Source organism: Lutra lutra, chromosome 11 (assembly GCF_902655055.1).
Source record: "Lutra lutra chromosome 11, mLutLut1.2, whole genome shotgun sequence".
Lineage (NCBI taxonomy): Eukaryota > Metazoa > Chordata > Mammalia > Carnivora > Mustelidae > Lutra > Lutra lutra.
Window position 1 is genome coordinate 21,810,585 of NC_062288.1, and position 18,650 is coordinate 21,829,234.

General features: G+C 39.4%; 2 protein-coding genes across 2 annotated transcripts in view; one reads left to right on the forward strand and one right to left on the reverse strand.

Annotated features, from left to right (window-relative positions):
* The window catches only part of FBXL13 (F-box and leucine rich repeat protein 13), a 258,167-nt gene that overhangs the window by 121,289 nt on the left and 118,228 nt on the right, over window positions 1-18,650 (forward strand). The window contains exons 10-11 of the mRNA XM_047694145.1: window positions 8,945-8,997; window positions 13,001-13,101. Of these exons, the coding sequence (XP_047550101.1) occupies window positions 8,945-8,997; window positions 13,001-13,101 (154 nt within the window). The remainder of the gene's footprint in view (window positions 1-8,944; window positions 8,998-13,000; window positions 13,102-18,650) is intronic.
* The window catches only part of LRRC17 (leucine rich repeat containing 17), a 32,780-nt gene that overhangs the window by 9,433 nt on the left and 4,697 nt on the right, over window positions 1-18,650 (reverse strand). Inside the window, exon 2 of the mRNA XM_047694151.1 lies at window positions 5,459-6,357. Within this exon, the coding sequence (XP_047550107.1) occupies window positions 5,459-6,221 (763 nt within the window). The 5' untranslated portion in view covers window positions 6,222-6,357. The remainder of the gene's footprint in view (window positions 1-5,458; window positions 6,358-18,650) is intronic.

Genomic DNA, 18,650 nt, shown 5'->3' on the forward strand with positions numbered 1-18,650 from the left:
CTACCAATATATTGAAAGGTGAAAGATTTTAAGACTTGAACTTATTATGATGTTGCAACAGTGAGGTAATCCTCCCTTTATGATTATCGAGGCCCTAACTGGAAAGCTATATTCTCTTGGGTTCTACACGTAAACAAGGAGATGGAGATCTCAGCAATAATTAAAAACGATGGACACAACTGAAGACAGATCAAAGAAAAAATTTTTTGACATTAAATGTTTGGAATAATTATTGAAAATGTCTGTGGCATCTTCTTAGAAAGCTTTCAGAAGCAGAATAGAGTTTTATTTCACAATACTCAGGATCTCACCTCTTCTTAGTACCTCCACTGCTACCATATTGGTCTAAGCCACTATCAGCTCTTGTCTGGATTATCCCCAAAGTGTCCTAAACCCATGTGATACAGTCAAAACATAGATCATGTCATTTTCCCAGATGGCTTCCATCCTCCAGATGGTAGAATCCTCCAGTTGTTCCCATCTTACTATGAATAAAAGCTCAAGTCCTCATTAAGGTCCAGTAAAGCCATTAAGGACTATAGGTCTTCCTTGCCACCACAGCAAGTATCTCATAGGTTCTGAAAAACAGGCTGTTTATCAGGACTTGCTTGCTGAACCCACATCTGCTAGGTTGGACATAGGGTGGATGACACAGACCTCCCAAGCAACCACTGTATGACAAGCTGAAGTGGGTAAACCACAAATTAATGGGTAGAAAAAAATGTTTATGAGAACTCCCTGAAACCCAGCTTAAGCAATGTGACAGGCCTGTGGATGCTGGAAAGGGACTATGAATTGCAGAACCAATTTTGGCATTGTCAGCAGTTAAGAATAGGGCAAAAATAGGATCCACAAGTAAAACCAGGAAATGCAACCCGAAGCCTTTACTGGTATGGCTTAGAAAAATATGGAAAAATCTTACTTGTTGTACTGATGGATAAAAACAGTTTTTTATTTCTTTTATCTTAAACTTGAATGAGAATTACAAATACTGATGCTAAGTGTGTGTGTCTTTAATAAAGATTATATAAATACAGTGGCACTGGGGCAGCTCAGTCCTTAAGTGTCTGCCTTTGGCTCAGGTCATGATCCTAGGGTCCTGAGATGGAGCCCCCCTTTGGGCTCCCTGCTCAGCCAGAAGCCTGCTTCTCCTTCTTCCACTCCCCCTGCTTGTGTTCCCTCTCTCGCTGTGTCTCTCTTTGTCAAATAAATAAATAAAATCTTAAAAAAAAAAGATTAAATAAATACAAATTTCTCCAGGCCACAAGTCAAGTTTGGTTAATGCCCCTATTTCTAGACCAGGCACCACGTAGTTATTTGCTGCTACTTAAAATTCCTGGTGCACATTCAAAAAATACTTCATTTACTCTGTTACCACCCTTGACTAACCTTACCCCTCCCCAACCAAAACCTGCTGAGTTTGAGGAATAAATTGGAAAATGTTCTCCATGTAATTTCCCATTTAGTGTGCTATCTTAGTTGTCAGCAATGTCAGAACTGCCCTGAAGGCTCAGCAGCAGTAGGCAAGGAGCCACTAATGACTCTGATTTTACAAATAAAAACTTACTAATTATTGTTCAAACTAGTAGTGAAATTAACTTCAGAGACAGCTGAGAGCAATTTACCTGCATAATTCTCCCTGGCCCTAATCTTAGAAGTAAAGTGAATCCTTAAAAATTACAAATTATTCTGGTAAATGTGAAGCTAAAAGGCAGTTTTCAGCTCTCACTTTCATGTATTTTTGGCAAATCCATTTACCTCAATATGGCATAAACATGACTTTCAACTAATCTCACATTTATTCCCTTTGAAAGACTAAGTTTTGTTGGCCAAGTGCCTGTCACCCAGTGAATAAAGCTATTATTTCTTTTTCCTGCTGTCCAACGTTTAAAGCAAAATTAGTGATCTTTGAGGTTGTGTGGTCAAACTGGCACATATTGGGGAGCCTATGTATACCATCTGACTCATCATCTGTCAGCCAGGAAAGGCACAACTCCTATGTTGGGGAAATCTGTATTTGGGTTTCCTGTGTATCTTCCTGAATGGGGTATATTATACAGAGCCTAAGAGGAAAGTCGGTACTGGGAGAAAGCACCCAGAAAGCTTTTCTACATTTTTCTTGGTTAGAAGATGTGCCTAGGATCTTGAAGGAAGAGATGACACAATGGCCTGGGGATTGCCTGTGTGACCTTAGAAGGGCAACTTAGCTTCTGTCACCTCAGTGTCCTCCTTTATGAGGGTAATAGTACCATACTGCTCTTTGAGGGTTATGAGGAGTAAATTACATAATGCATGTGCACTACTATGTCTTAGGCACACAGGGCATTTAGTTGACAGCTAATTAATACCACTAATTAATGCCACTGCTAGTTCTACTCTTGCTAGCATGTCTTAGGCTTCTAGATCGAACATGTGGAACATAAGCAAAAGTATTACTACAGTTTGGCAGGGATTCTGCGTATTTGACATTTGTTATCTATTTTTAGAATGGGATAAGGCAAATGAGAGTAGATTAAATTTAGATTGTCATACTTGAATTCTAGTCATGATTATTTATTTATTTATTTATTTGTCAGAGAGAGATTGCGAGGGAGAGAGAGCGAGCACAGGCAGACAGAATGGCAGGCAGAGGCAGAGGGAGAAGCAGGTTCCCTGACGAGCAAGGAGCCCGATGCGGGACTCGATCCCAGGACGCTGGGATCATGACCTGAGCCGAAGGCAGCCACTTAACCAACTGAGCCACCCAGGCGTCCCTCTAGTCATGATTTTTAATTCTATGTATTTTTATTTTTAAAGTTTGCTTAAATTATTGCTTTTGCAGGAGCGAAGAAAGCAGCTCAGTTATTATCATCCATCTAAAGCATATGGCCCTGTGCTAGGCAGTACCTGGGAGGAGGTTTAAGACACAACCACTGCCTTTAAACTTATGGGAATCAACAATACACCATGGTGAAAAACAACCAACCAACTGAATCAATATTTATATCAACCATAATGAAACAATCTATATTGATATTGAAAGACAAAACTACCCTTCATTTTGTAATCTAAAAGGTCTATGCTCAGATTTATGTAGTCATTAACATCTGGAGGAACTTGACCTTTCATGGACAAGCCAGTATTGTTATATATACAAAATGTGTATTCCATGAAACTTTACATGGTTTCCAGTAAATAATATATGTATTTTAAAACAAGGGGCATTATCTGCACCCCAAATTTATGGGGCATATCTGGAAGGTTGTGTTTAGACAACAGTAAGTTGAGGAAAGAAAAAATTTAAAAAGTATCTGTTTTTATAAGTTGACGTTTGCCAAAAGAAAATGAGAAAACAAGACAAGGACAGAACTAGGCTCATTGTGGAGGGAAATGGCCCAAGAGCAGTCAAGCTGTAAAAATGGAAGCCATTTCCCTTATTTTTTTTTTCTTTTAAACTAGGCTCCACACCCAGCGTGGAGTCCAACACGGGGCTTAAACTCAACCCTGAGAGTCAATACCTACCCAGCTGGCCTCCCAGATGCGTCCACATTATCTATTCTTAATTTACGGTGTAATCTAGCTGTAGAAATCTTTAATTTTGTGTTGATGGCATTTTTCTCAGGTAATCAATGAACCTAACTCTCTGTATTTTCTCTTTATCACCTATTGTAGCAGGTGCAAATTAACTTTAGCTTGAGGGGAGAGCTTCAGCTATATCGAGGAATTTTTCTAAACCAAGTCTAGGATTAGCAGCTTTGATTAGGTTTTTAAATAGATAATTTAGTTTTTAATCTAAGCATCATGAAGGCACTCCGAGTAACACATGCTCTTCAGGATGAAACACTAAGTACTCACTGTAACAACGTCAGGGAATTTCCACCTAATCTGGCTGCAGAGAAACAGCGTATACTGACTTTTCTGGAATTCTTTAAAGCATCCATTGTTGAGGCAGCTTTTTGTTTGAGTGTGATCAGATTAAGGAAGACAGCAGGATTAGGCAGACCAAGGTTTGAATCTTCACTTTGCTGCTTACCTGTCAGACCTCAACCAAATGACGGAACCCTTCCTGAGCTTCATTTCTCCCAGCTGTAAATGGGGATCCCACTACTTTCCTGGAAGCTGTGGGCAGCATGTGTGTGGGGTACCTGGAGAACAGTAGGTGTTCAGTGAATGAGCGCTTTCTCTCAAACTCAGAGGATCCTGGAATGGCATCTCCGCGGTGATGATGCTGGGTTTGTTCTCCCATGGCCTCAGCTCATGTACATTTCACAGGGTGTTGTAGCAAGCACACCTTTCCATGTCCCATGGCCTTGGGTGTGCTCTAACCAGGTGCCCTTCTGGGTCTGAGAGAGAGGCCAAGGCTTGAGCACTTCTTTGCTGATAAATGAACACGTTTTCTCCTGGTTCAGGTTGCCGGCTTCTTCAGCGTCAACAAATTCCTGCCTATGGCTCCCCTGATAGGAACCACAGTCTCTGCGTTGCTCTTAACCCCCTCTTTCTGTTCTTAAACAAAACAAAGCAAAACCTCCTAAAATAAGTGGAAAGAATGATACCATGTTCTGATAGGACCCTAACCCAATGACATCTAGCTTTAGTTGAATATCATGAATAAGTCATTAATTCATGCCAGAAATGAAACAGACACTGTCCCATGGCACGTTATCCTAGGGTGGATTAGCAGTTCCCAGACCACACTTTGAGAACGTCTTCACTAGCCTGTCAGGAGCATTACTAAAATTTCCCATTTTCTTATTTTGTGAATTAATCCTGCACATGCAGACCCTCCTTAGTATCAGACCAAGACTGTGTGGGCGGTAAAACTCAGCAATGATTTTTCAGGAAGTAATAAATATTCTGGTAAGATTTCCTTAGCCTCATAATTCTTGGATTAACTACTTCCAACTTAGCTCTTTCAATATTTTTAGGTTTTAATTTGGGAACAATAAAGATACACGATGTTAGCAAGCGTTTATTAAAACCTCAAGACCAGAGTCTTGGAAGTACGATATGTGTTCACTTCGCCTCCCTCCACAGTGCTCCCACCTGTCCTCTTTCACATGTGATTTCCCTTGAGGTACTTTCCCCACAGAGGCACGCCATGTTTTCGATTTAAGTCACATTAGATAGGTAGCATTTGGATGTGTTTTTATACCCACTTACTTACCTAAATTATATTATGTGGTGATTTAAGATAAAGGGGGTTCTTGACAGCCACAGCTTCTGATTAGCAAGAGTAGGACCCAACTGGCTACCCTTCCTGAGCATAGCTCCTATCCTCCTCTGCTGTCCCCCAGACCACCAACCACGTTGAGTCTGAACCTTAGAAAAGCTTGGAGTAGATTCCATTGTCACTGGGGAAAGTCCTCTGGTGGAAGTGACACCAGGAATCGCAACCCGCGGCAGAATGGAGGGAGGGTTCTAAGATTCAAAGAGCATTTGTAATCAACCATGACAAGGAAAAACTAAGAAACTTACAAACCTTTCCGTTTGCAGTCCAGCGTTTGGATGGGAAACACGTAATTGTAGCAAAGAGAAGAATCCACCTCAGGCTTGATGACCGGGGGTCTCCCGGACACTTGGGGTCTCGGGTCTAACCGTTCGCTTTCTTCTTCGCTGCATAACTGTTCAGGTTTTAGCTGCCTCAGTTTTTTGTTTTTCAGTTCTTGGGGGCTTTCGCACTTGGCGTAGTTCCCCAGATTCCTGTTTCTTGGAATCTGCAACATGGAAATAAGCGTTTCCATCTCGCAAGTACAGTGCCAGGGGTTGTCGTAAAGACGCAGGTAGCTCAGGAGAGGCGTGTAAATGAACACCTCCTCCGTCAAGACTTTGATCTGGTTGTGCTGCAGGAGGAGAGTAGTCAGTTTATTTAAACCGAAGAAAGCGTCGCCCTCGATTTTGGAGATCTCGTTCTGTTGCAGATCCAGGCTCTTCAGCCTTTTAAACTTGGAAAACATCTTGTTCTTCAATACGCGGATCTTGTTTCTCGCTAACAGCATGTGCAGCAAATCCTGAGGCCAGTCGGGCAGCACGTAAACTAGTTTTCTCTCTTGACAGTCTAAGTATTTCTCGTGGAGATACGTGTAGACTTCGCAGGGGAGGCCCGGTGCGTAGCGTTTGACGGGGCTGGAGCCTCTCCTGCTGCCACCGGCCCGGCCATGATTGGCTCGGCCTCTCGGGCTTGCCTTGCGCAGTTCCGCGGCTTTACAAAAGAAGAGCAGGATTACCACGGTAACCACGCGCATCCTGACATCCAGCTGGTCCCAATTACTTGGTGTGACAGACGGAACAATGAAAGTATTCCTTTGAAATCCAAGCTTGGGCAATCTTAACTAATGCGGTTCAGAACAATGAGACCCAGCTGAGGTATGGTGGGAGGCCCTAAGTTGCAAGAGAAAAAAATACATGAAGAACCATTGAGAGCGTTGTGTCATTAACAGCAGCTTCAAAACAAAACAACATTTATTTTCTTTATATATATTTTATTGTAGTATAATTGATGTATAACATTATGTTTCAGATGTATAACATGATGATTGGATATTTGTATGTATTGTGAAATGATCGCCACAATAAGTTTTGTTTTTTTTTTAAGCCAAGACATTGCAATTAATAAAGACACATTCTGAACGGTGGTGTAGTGGGCCCTCCCACTTACCTGGTTTGGTGACTAAACGTTTGGGCCCTGAGCTGGAATGAAGACTCTCCTACTTGCTTAACTATGTGACCTCACAGTCACATAGTCACATAGTGCACCTGGGTGGCTCCGTCAGTTAAGCATCTGCCTTCAGTTTAGGTCATGATCCCAGAGTCCTGGGATCGAGTCCTGCATCAGGCTCCCTGCTCAGTGGGGAGGCTGCTTCTCACTCTGCCTGCAGCTCCCCCTGCCTGTACACACACACACACACACACTCTCTCTCTCTCTCTCTCTCTTTCTCTGACAAATAAATAAATAAAATCTTAAAAACAAAAGAACTATGTGACCTCAGGCTAGTTATTTAACCTCATCTTCAGTATCTAGAAAATGGGGCTGAGGACGTGGTGTAGTATTGTCAGGAAAATGAAACAGGCTCATGGGCAGAAGACGCTTATCAGTGCCAGTTCCCGGGGGAAGTACCCCACAGTGCTAGGGCTTAGCGTTAGGAAAACTGAAACATGTAATGTATCAGCACATTGGATTCAAGACAATCAAGGGATTCTTTATAGCCCTGAGACATGCAGGGGAAAAAAAAAAAAAAAAGTAGATCTCCAATGGTTGTCCTCCCCAGCTCATTTTTTTTTTCTTTCCTGGACTATCTCCCAATTAACCAACCACAATGAATGTGAGATCCAGAAATGCCCAAAGTATACTGCCCTGTCCTTGTCAAGTCTTGCATATTTTGGCTCGAATGTCACCTCAGCAAAGCCTTCTCCGAGCACTGTATTTAAAGTGGCACCTTTTCCACTTGCTAGCCACTCTCTCTACTCCCTTTTTTATTTTATTTTTCTTCATTGTACTTATCACCATCTGTCCAAGTAGATATTATACTTCTTTTGTTTACCATCCGTCTCCCCCACCTAGGATGTGAACTCCCCAAGGGCAGGAATTTTTGTCTTTTTTGTTTACTGCCATATTTTTTGGCACTTGCAGAGTTTATGACACACAGCAAGTTCTCAATAAATATTTGTTGAATGCACGAATTACCTACTCTCAAGTAACAATTCTATAAAAATATTATTTTTTAATATTATCATCAGTTTAGTTATTACATTGTTTTCGGAATCTATTTTCTGCCTTAACAGGTATCACTAGTCACTTCTAAGATCTGCACACTGTAAGGCACTGCTTTCATTTTTAAATTCTGAGAGTGATTTTGGTTTGCATTTATTACTTAGGACACAGTCCATTCTTGGAAGAGGTAGAGATGTTCAAAATCGGTTTATAATGAACAACATTGCTGTTGTTATTATTGTGGGGCTAAGTGGTTATGAGCAACAGATGTGTTTTCTATCCGTTGTAGCAGTGTGAATGCAAGATCACCCTCTTGCCTGGAGTCTTCCTGCCTGACAGGGTCTTCCCCACCTAGAATGACTTCTCCCTCTTTGCCTCATGCATTCCTCCCCTTTACTCTTTTGTTTCCTCCCCCTTAGATCCTTCTTTTCTGTCTCAGATTTGGAGTTTTACTTCCTGTCGGTCTAGACCCGGAGTGTGGACACTGTAACGCTCTGCTATCTAGGTCTTTCTGTATGTGTGAGACCATAAACTGTGCAGTTCCCTCTGGTTCCAGACTTAATCAGGCACTTGACCTCTCTGATCCTTTGTGTCCTTCTCTGCAATTCACTGTAAATTGTGTGAATCTCATTTATACAAATTATAAATATTTTGTTAATTAGTATGCATGCTGAATTATTTATAATTCCATGCTGATGTATGAGGGGAACGTGTGCTGATGTCTGCAACTTACTTTAAAATGCATTAAAAATAAGATTGATTGAAGGATGGATAGAAAGATGGATGTATAGGTGAATATGTGATAAAGCAAATACAGTGCAAGTGTAGTGGGTATATATGCACTGTACAACTCTTCAAGTCTTTCAACTTTTCTGTGTTTGAACATTTTTACAATAAAATGATAAAAGAAGACAAGAACCAAAAAATGAACAAAAAGTCATGCCACAAAAAAAGCAGGTTGGTTTTCTTCCCAGCTAAAAGCTCTAAGTATATACTGTTTTTCCCAAAGCAATATTTTCCTTTTTTCCCCCTTTCTTCTGTAATCCTCAAATGATAATAAATATGTGTATATATTTTAATTTTAAAGCCAGAAGAAATTGGTTTTCTGGGAAAAGGAACCATATACTTAGAACAAATTACTTGCCAAGGTTTTTGTTTGTTTTCTAATGAATACATCGCATTAAATGTAGGAAGGAAAATTTTAAGTTTAAACATTTGCGCTATGTTGTTTAATGATGTTTAACTTGTTGGATTTAGGCCTCTGTAGAAATCTTCAAGAGCTGAACGTCTCTGACTGTCCAACACTCACAGTGAGTATATGAAGCTTATTTTACTATTTTTTATTTAGATTCAGGCTTGCTATATTGCAATGCCAATACACAGAGAATTTTGCCAAAATACAGGCATGTGTGCTCGTTTAGGATCAAATGTGTAAAAAAACAAACTATGTTAAACATAGTTGGCAAGAAATTTTATCCCATTTGTATAATGCTATTATTAATCCTGTAGCTATATGCCCAAGGTTGGAGTCTCTGGAAAAGTGAAAACTGTTCAGCAATTATACAAAATTAACTATGTTTATATTTAGGGTCATGTGTGTCTGAGACAGAAAAAAATGGATGCCAGGAATGACAATGGGCTGATTTTAGTGGTCTTCATGGCTATCAACTGTGTGCCAATGAAGATGGAAATGAGCCTGTAACCCTGGCCAGCTCCTTCCTGGTCCCTGTCTCTACGCCTTTCTTTGACTTCCAATCTGTCTTGTCCCCTGTGAGCACATACACTTTCTAAGAGGCAGATCTGATCATTTCACTCCCATTTTCCAACATGTATAAACACACTCGCCATCACACTATCCCATGAAGTCAAAGCTCTTTAACACTACTATACCTTGGAGACCCTGTGTGGTCTTGCCTCTGCCTCCTCCCCCAGCCTCATCTTGCTCCAATTCCTGCACACACATTAAGTTTCAGCAACCATACAGTGCTACACTTTCTTTGCTGCATGAGCCAAGCTGCTCCTTGCTGTTTTGCTTCTGCTCGGGCTGTGCTCTTTGCATGGAATGCCCTTTTGCTTTGTCCTCAGGTATTACTTTCCTCTTTGCTGGGCTTTAAACCTTACTTTAGGTACCACCTCCTTCACCTCCTTTACCAAGACATCCCTGTCTCCCAGGGCTGGGCTCGTCACTGCTCCACTGGGTCCCTAAAACAAGTAGCCCTAATCACAGCATTTCTGCCTCTTTCACTAGCCCAAGAGGGCCAAAGGGCAGGAGACGTGTCTTGTTTTCTGTGGTAGTCACAGCACACAGCACACACGTTGGTATAGTAAATAGTCTACTTCTGCTTAATGAATGAAATTGTATGGAGATCCCGAGCAGGTAACGGAGAGCATGGCATAAAACTTGAGGTTCCATCTTGGGTTGACATTTTTGTATTCTTAATGAACGTTACAAAAGTGAGTATGATCAACCTAGAGAGAGAAAGAAGGTATGAGAAGAGCCCTTAGGATGGAACCTTGGGGATTGCTGACTTTTAGAAGTAGGCAGAGGAGAAGAAATAGCGAAGAATCTTAAGAAAGGCCAGTTAGAGGGGACACTTGGCTGGCTCAGTTGGTTAAGCGTCTGCCTTTGGCTCAGGTCATGTTCCCGGGGTCCTGGGATGACACCTTGCATCAGGTTCCTGCTCAGTAGGGAGCCTGCTTCTCCCTCTCCTCCCCGCTCATGCTCTCTCTCACTATCTCGGTCTCTCCCTCTCTCAAACAAATAAAATCTTAAAAACAAAACAAAACAGTAGGAGAATTCAGGTGAAAACAGAAGAGGCTGATTTTGTCATGCTCTTCATTAAGCAACGACTCCAACAGGACGTCCACACCCTCCAGGTTGTCATTCTACTTCTTTCTTTCAAACTTCTGTTCCATTCTGTGGATATTTTTAGTATGTACTACTTTAAAGATATTTTTATCTTTATGTGTAAAGATGTATAGGGAATGTATATGCTATAAAATATAGGTGTTAGAGGGAATTAAAAATGAATCAAGTTTCAGTTCCTGCCCTCAGGGAGCTTCAGTTCTGCCCTTGAATAACAGATCACAGTCTTTAAATTTGGCTTTCTCATAGGAAAGTCAAAGCAAATGCCATCTGCATTGAATTTGTGAATGTCAAAATCTTTCCCAATTTTGGAGTCTAATACTATACAGGGTTGATAATTTTATCCAGCTACATTTTACTATTGTTTTTTCCCTTTGAAGCACAGGCTAGGAGACAGGTTTAAATTTAAGGAGTTGAGTAACATTCATTCAAAAAGCTTTATTTCTAAGAAGCTTGCCTTATGAATATATTATATTCAGAAAGATTTGGGTGTATTGTGGACAAATTCAGAAACCATTTTGCAATGGGGACACTCAAGCAGTGTTTGTTTTTATGTGCTCTCACCTTTGGGCTCTTTTAAATGCTGAGACTAGGATTTGTCTGAAGTTTCTTGGATGTCCACGCTCCTCCAGATAGGAAAATGCAGTGAATGGTTTGTTTCCTTATCTTAAAGGAAAAAGGAGCTTCCTCTGTGGTGCATAAACATACTTCCTCTTCCTCTTCCTGGCCCCACATTTTCATCTTCTCTGTGGCTGCCTCCTTGAGGGTGTATCAGCTTCCCGTCCTCTCCTTGCCCCATCTCACTTGCATTTTGGTCGGTCATTCAATAGGTGCAGAATTACTTTGATATTTGATTGGCACCATGAATGTTTTTGAAAATAGATTTTGTTTCTATTAAACTACAATGCCATTTATTATAATTCTTTATTCCTTCTGGGAAATTTTTACCATATATATTTAATATATGTATGTGTGTATATATGCATATACACATATACATATAAATAAATTTTTACCATATATATATATTTTTTTAATCATTTTTTAAATTTATTTTCAACATAACAGTATTCATTGTTTTTGAACCACACCCAGTGCTCCATGCAATCTGTGCCCTCTCTAATACCCACCACCTGGTTCCCCCAACCTCCCACCCCCCACCTCTTCAAATATTTTTAAAAATCTATCCACCTATACCTAAATCCTGCATTTTAGTGGTGGAGTATGTAGGAAAATTGCTGGCAGCTTGAATGCAGTGGCAAAAATACAGTGTTTATTGAGTCCCTGCCCTTGCACTCATGTGGCGTCGGCGCTCAGAGCCTTTCCTAGAGCAGGACTGCAGGAATTTGTACTGTATTATCCACGACTCTGGGGAATAGCTAGGAATAGAACGCTAAACATTGATGATCCTGCTGAAAATAAACCTTTGCCATCCTTCATGGTGCCGGAGGTGGCCATAGTGAACATGCAGAATTCTTTCCCAAACCACATTCCCCAGGCAAGTGACAATTGACATCTTCCTGCGATGGCCTATTCTTTCCAGGACCGATGTGCCACAAATATTTAAAACTAGCTGACCTTGTCAGTGTTCCTGGGGAGACTCATCCACCATCACTAAATAAATAAAAGCCTGCTGCTACTTACTCACACTGGAGCATTTTATAAGTAGTTACCCATATGCGAGGCAGCTCTACCGCAATCACAGCCTGCAATTCATCTGGTCTTGTAAATGTCAGTGTAGGGCTCAGGCTTGAAATGACTGTTTTCCTGTCTGTCTCATGTCACAGTCACTCTGTTCTCTTGTGTCAGCTCTGGGGGGAGCTGCTTGAATCTTTGAGAGTCTCACCCCCAACATCCCCAACACTGAACTTCATGTTCAACATGTGTGTACCTTTTTCTTTTTTTTTTTTTTGCTTCAGAACATTTCAAGTAAATTTGGTGAGACTCTGTTTGGCTGTTTTAATATACTCACTAATAGGACCATAGAAACTTAATTGCACACACACACACACACACACACTTCTATAAATATGTATGTGTAAATATGGACTCACTTTTAATGAAGTCCAATTAAGAGCATTTACTATTCCTGTCTTTCAGAATGACTTTAGCAAGTTTAAAAATAGATGAGGTTTTAATCGCTTTCATGCATCTGAAGAGTCAGGAGTAGTGACACTTTGACACTTGAGCTCAAATTTCCTGTCAGCGTTGAACTTTTAACAAAGTGTCACTGTGATGGAATGGGACTTTATTTCCAAAGAAAGGGCAGGGGAGAGAGTAGTGAAGCTTCAAACAAAACCATCACCTTCTGTTGAATTTGATTTACAACTAATAACCAAGCATATCAAGAGACCAAGGCTTGCATATACTTTTTGGGAGAGAGAAAATGGGGAAATCGCAAAGCCTGCTAGACTTTGGTAAGATTCTCCCCTCTGTTTTTCCTGCAGGATGAATCAATGAGATACATCTCTGAGGGCTGTCCTGGGGTCCTGTACCTCAATCTATCTAACACCACCATCACAAACAGGACAATGCGAATCCTGCCCAGGTAATGCTCGTGTTCTCTGTATTATCCCGAGGACAGTTAGGCCCCTCCCGGCTCTGGCTCACTCTAGCATTCCCCGAAGGCAGTGTTCCTTTTGACAGCACCCGCCTCCCCAACCGTGGCACCACGATGGTGGTAACAGCACTGCTTCTTTCCTGTCCCCAAGCGGGTGCCTCTCCTGCCCAGGTGGGTCCAGCTTAAATAACTGGTGCTCTGCTTGGCCAGTGTTCTTGTGTCCCTCTTGGAGCAAAGTGCCTAGAAGCTTGAGTTAGGCTCTGCCTGTCTCTTTCTGGTCCTCCTTCCTGGGCAACAGAGCCTGCCTCCTAAATTCTAGTCCCATGTCTGGACTTCTTGACAACGGAACACCAGTGTCTTCCCTCCTTGAGCACTACAGGCCCACATTCCCTCTTGCCATGCTTTGGTCACCTGTTGGGACCTCCACCAACCCCAGGAAACCTGGTACTGGTTATTTTTTCACCTGTGAACTGGTGACAACCCTGAACACAGATGCTGCTTTTCCTCAGCTAGTGCTTCTTTAGAGAAGGGACAGAAGAATACAAGACATCACCAAACATTGACAGAATATTCAAATTCTGCCTTCAGCTCATGTCATGATCCAGGGTCCTGGGATGGAGCCTGTGTCCCTGGGGCTCCCTGCTCAGTGTGGAGTCTGGGTCTCCCTCTCCCTCTGCCCCTCCCTCAACTCATGCTCTCTCTCAAATAAATAAAATCTTTTTTTTTTCTTTTAAGTGCATCATGTTTATAGCTGCAAAACTGCAAATACCATAAAACATTGAGGAAATATTCTTTTAGGACTTGGAAACTATTACCTGATTCAGCAAAGAAGCCACTCATGTCACTGATAGATGAGTGAAGTCTGTACATACATCTTTGTTGTTTCACTTTTGTCCTACTCATGAATGTAAATGAAAATATTCATGTTGAAACTATACACATTCCTCAATATTTTTGAACTTTTTAACTTTTTGGTGAAAACAAGAAATACATCAGAGTCATAGAATTTTATTTTTCCTTTGAAACCAAAGAAGACAAAATTACTAGCTGCCTTTATAACTTTGGCAAAAGTCCATGAAGGCATTGTGTGAGAATCTAATGATTATATCAACTTTATAATAAAGAGTATTATGTATTTTATTATCATTTATAAGTTGTGAGCTATACATATTTTATATCTCTAAGATAGTAAATGTAAAATAGTAATCTGTGCAAATTTATAGTAAACATATATACATTTATATGCATATATGTTTTTAAAGTGCCAGTTGTTAGATATTTATTAGTATGCCAATAATTAAAGATAAAATAATTTATGAACTAATGTATTTTTTTATAATTTTTGGTCTTCTTATCAGGCACATAGTCTAATTTTTTTTCAAATATTTTATTAGATATCTCAAAATTTTGTTTTATTCATATGGGTAATCTTTGTGATAGCTCTTCAGTTGCTACTGTAAATGCTATCTTTTCTGTTTTAATTTCTCATTATATTTTCTAAATGGTCATTTTTGGACTTGGGTACAGTACAAGTATCTTTTAAGGTTTTAATTTGTAAGATTAGATTTAATTTGTAAGCTTTAATATGAAATGACCTTTAAATAAGAATTTAGGCAAAGCTTCTAAGATTTGATATTGTTCTCATTTTCTAAAGAAACTGTTTTATATCTGATTTTCTCTTTGACCCAGTAATTATTTAGAACAGAATTTTTGGATCCAAGTAGTTGAAATTTCTTTGATTAAGCTTCTGGTTTTAATTTCTAATTTTGTACAGTGGTCAAGAAATGTGGACTGAATTATTTCTTTTCTTTTCTTTCTTTCTTTCTTTCTTTTTTTTTTCTTTTGGACTGAATTATTTCTACCTTGTGGAATTTATTGAGATTTCTTGGTGGACTAGTACATAAAAATAATTCTATTAAATCATCCATGAATGTTTAAAATAAGAGAGTTTTGTTTAGAGAACAAAATTTCTATGTGTATGTGTGTATCTATGTATAAATTCTTGATATTTCTTACTGTAATAATGATATATTGGTTGCCTTTTATAATCAAGCTTCTTTAGTTTATTTTGATATTTTTATTTTACATATAAAGATTAATAAGTAGTATGTTTCATTATAGATTATAGCATTTTTTCCACATAAAATTATATTCTTTATCCTGGTTGATGTTTCCTTGCCTTGAATTCTTTATTTGCTATTAATATGGTCACCTTTGTTTCCTTCTGCTTATGGTTCTGTGGAATAACTTTATGTATACCTGTTTTTTAATTTTTTTATTATTAATTTTTAAAAAGGTTTTATTTATTTATTTTTTTTAGAGAGAGCACATGTGAGCAGGGGGAGGCACAGAGGGAGAGATAAAATCTTGAGAAAACTCTGTGCTGAGTGTGATCCCACAACCCCGAGATCATGACCTGAGCTGAAATTAAGAGTCAGCCACTTAACCGAGCCACTCAGATGCCCCTCTATCCCTGCATCTTTAATCTTTATGCTGGTATATTTTAGATTTGTCTTTTGAAGGAAGCATATAGTTAACTTCTGTTTGTAAATTTTTCATTCTGCCTTTTTAAGAGGTTAGTTTAGAAGATTAGTATTTCCTGTCAAAATGGAGCATATGGTCTTATTTTTATCATCTTGCTTTATGTTTTTGATTTTTCTGTTACTGTACTATATTCATTGCTTTCACCTTTTGCTGTATAAACTATGTGGTTGACTTTTATAGTTTTGAGGTATTTCAGAGGTATGTGCACATTCTGTTCTGTATTTCAACCAGTGGCTATTTGTATGTTTTTTTTTTAAGATTTTATTTATTTCTTGGAGAGAGAAGGAACAAGTGTGGGGAGGGGCAGAGGGAGAGGCGGCAGACTCCCTGCTGAGTGCGGATCCTGACTTCAGGCTCTGTCCCAGGACCCTGGCATCATGACCTGAGCTGAAAGCAGATGCTTAACCGACTGAGCTATCCAGGCACCCCTGTATGGTTTTTCTGAAATGTGCTTTTAATATGCATTTCTCCAATTACCAGTCATGATGGAACAATGACTTTGGCTCCTCCTCCTGTGTTAGACTAGAGATCTAACACACTTTGATTCTCCCTTGAACTTGATGCTTCTCTACTTCTTCCCTTTGTATATAAACACATGAAAATTGTGATTTTTGTTAATCACTTAACTTTCCTTTTAATATTGACTTTCATGTTTGTGATGATATTTATGGTTATGTAGTCCTAACTCTAGTTTTGTCATTTATTGATGGTCCATCTGTTCACCAATTTCTTTATTCTTTAATTCTGATTTTTATTCATCCCATGATGACTGGGAATATAGTTTTAAGAACCCTTTAACCGTAAGATAAACGGGTTTTAGATTTTCGGCCACTGCTTTCTGAAAATAACTTTCTTTTGTCTTGGAGGGTGAACAACTCCTCTTGGCATATAGTTCTTGAATCATGTCCCTTACTTTATTTTTAAAATCCTACAAATACTTCCCCATAATCTTTGATATTTTGGATTAAAGAGAAGTGTAAAACCAGCTTGATTTTTTTGTTCCTTTGTTGTTCATCTATTTTTTCTGCAACTATGCTTAATTTACTGAGAAATTAAAAACATTTTCCAGCTTAATTGTATTGTTTCAATTAACTTTTCCTGGAACATAGGAACCTTTGAACATTAAACTTAGAACATTAGAACATTTTGAACATTAAAACTTAGACCTTTTCTCAGCCAGGGAAGGTATTTTTCTTTTTTAATTCTTTTATTCCATTTGTTCAGGTTTAATCTTAAGAATCCTCTTTCATTTATAGGTTGAATTTTTATTCCTGATTTTCAAAGCTGTCATCTTCTTTCTTATCATTTTATCTCTGTATACTTGTCTTCGGCATACTATGTTCCCTCTATCAGTAGTTCTCAAAGTGTGTTCCAAGGGTAGCTGTGTTCCAGTAAATGTTTAATAACTAGTTTGGGTAGAGGCTAAGGGGATGTTCTGATTTCTCTGGTATAAATGCTACCACCATGATCATTTTTAAGCTACCAAAATGATGTCATTGATTGTGGAGTTGGGAAGAAATGCTAATGGTTGGCTCTCATGGGCTGGTGTAAGCCAGCTCCAGTGACACCACTGTGGAGGGCCCCAACCCTCTCAGGAATTCTATGAGGTTCTCCAGTACTACAATATAGAATATTGCTCAGTACTTTTCTTTAGGCATTCCATATTGAGATATGTATGTACATGAATATATGTGCATGTATGAATGTGTTTGTGTGTATATAGAGAGAGCATATATGTTTGTGTGTGTGTAGAAAGAGACAGAATATATTACAAAATCCATTAAGTCCTTATGTGAAAATCTGAACTTAAAAAGTAGATGATTTGGGATAGCATACTTTTAAATTAAAAAAAAAATTTTTTTTTTTTTTTAAATTTTTTTTTTAAAATTTATTTGACAGAGATCACAAGTAGGCAGAGAGGCAGGCAGAGAGAGAGAGAAGGGGAAGCAGGCTCCCTGCTGAGCAGAGAGCCCGATGTGGGGCTCGATTCCAGGACCCTGGGATCATGACCCGAGCCAAAAGCAGAGGCTTTAACCCACTGAGCCACCCAGGCGCCCCAAGGGATAGCATACTTTTAGATAATCATTTCTCCTAGGAAATTTAAAATAATACTACAACCATGCATAGTTTCTGGGACATTTATTGTACAAATGAAGCTGTACATTTAATGAGCAACAGATAGAAAAACAGAACCCAAAATGAGAATTTTGTTTGATTCTAACTCTAGTTCTTGCTGTTGAAAGAATATCCAGGATAAATGCACTTGATATTGATGGCTTTTGTCATACAAAAAAAATGTGCACTGACTTTCTTATCTGTAATAAAAATATATTTCATAATGACTATTTTTGCTCTGCTTTCCATTGTTTCAAATATGCTTGGGTATGCGAAAGGGTTCTTTAAACTATAAATAACCGGAGAAATGTTGTTTGTGCTGTTGTCATTCTCTCTCCAGGGCCTTTAGCCTTTCTTTCCAAAGAAATAATTTGTCAAAAGAATATAATTTGTTTGCCCTTCTTGACAACACTGATTGCCAGCTTCTTATTTGAATATTTTTCCTCACTTGCTTCAGGGACTTGCTCAACTTTCTAAAGTTGAAAATGGGGGTGGCTGTTAGCTCGTGCCCATTCCAGGACATGTTTGCTTTTTCCTGAATCAAACCCTTTCCATTCATTCCACAACCTAGCTGGCACACCCAGCATTTCATTTGCCATAGCATCCTAACTGGTCACCCTTGGTCTCTTTTCCTTTCAATCTGCTTTGCCTTATGCTGTAAGAAGTATCACCCTGGAACAATATTCTTGTCATGTCTTTGAGATGCCTAGGCTCTAGACTCTTCCCTTACTGTCCTTTAACGTTATCTGATCAAACCTATCTGCCCAGGTTTCCTGAGGGAGGCCCTTAACTCCTACCAGATTGCTGTATGCTTCTTGTTCTCTATAGCTAGAATGTCTTTCTCCTCCTCTCTGCTAAGCCATAGCCTTGAAACCTCA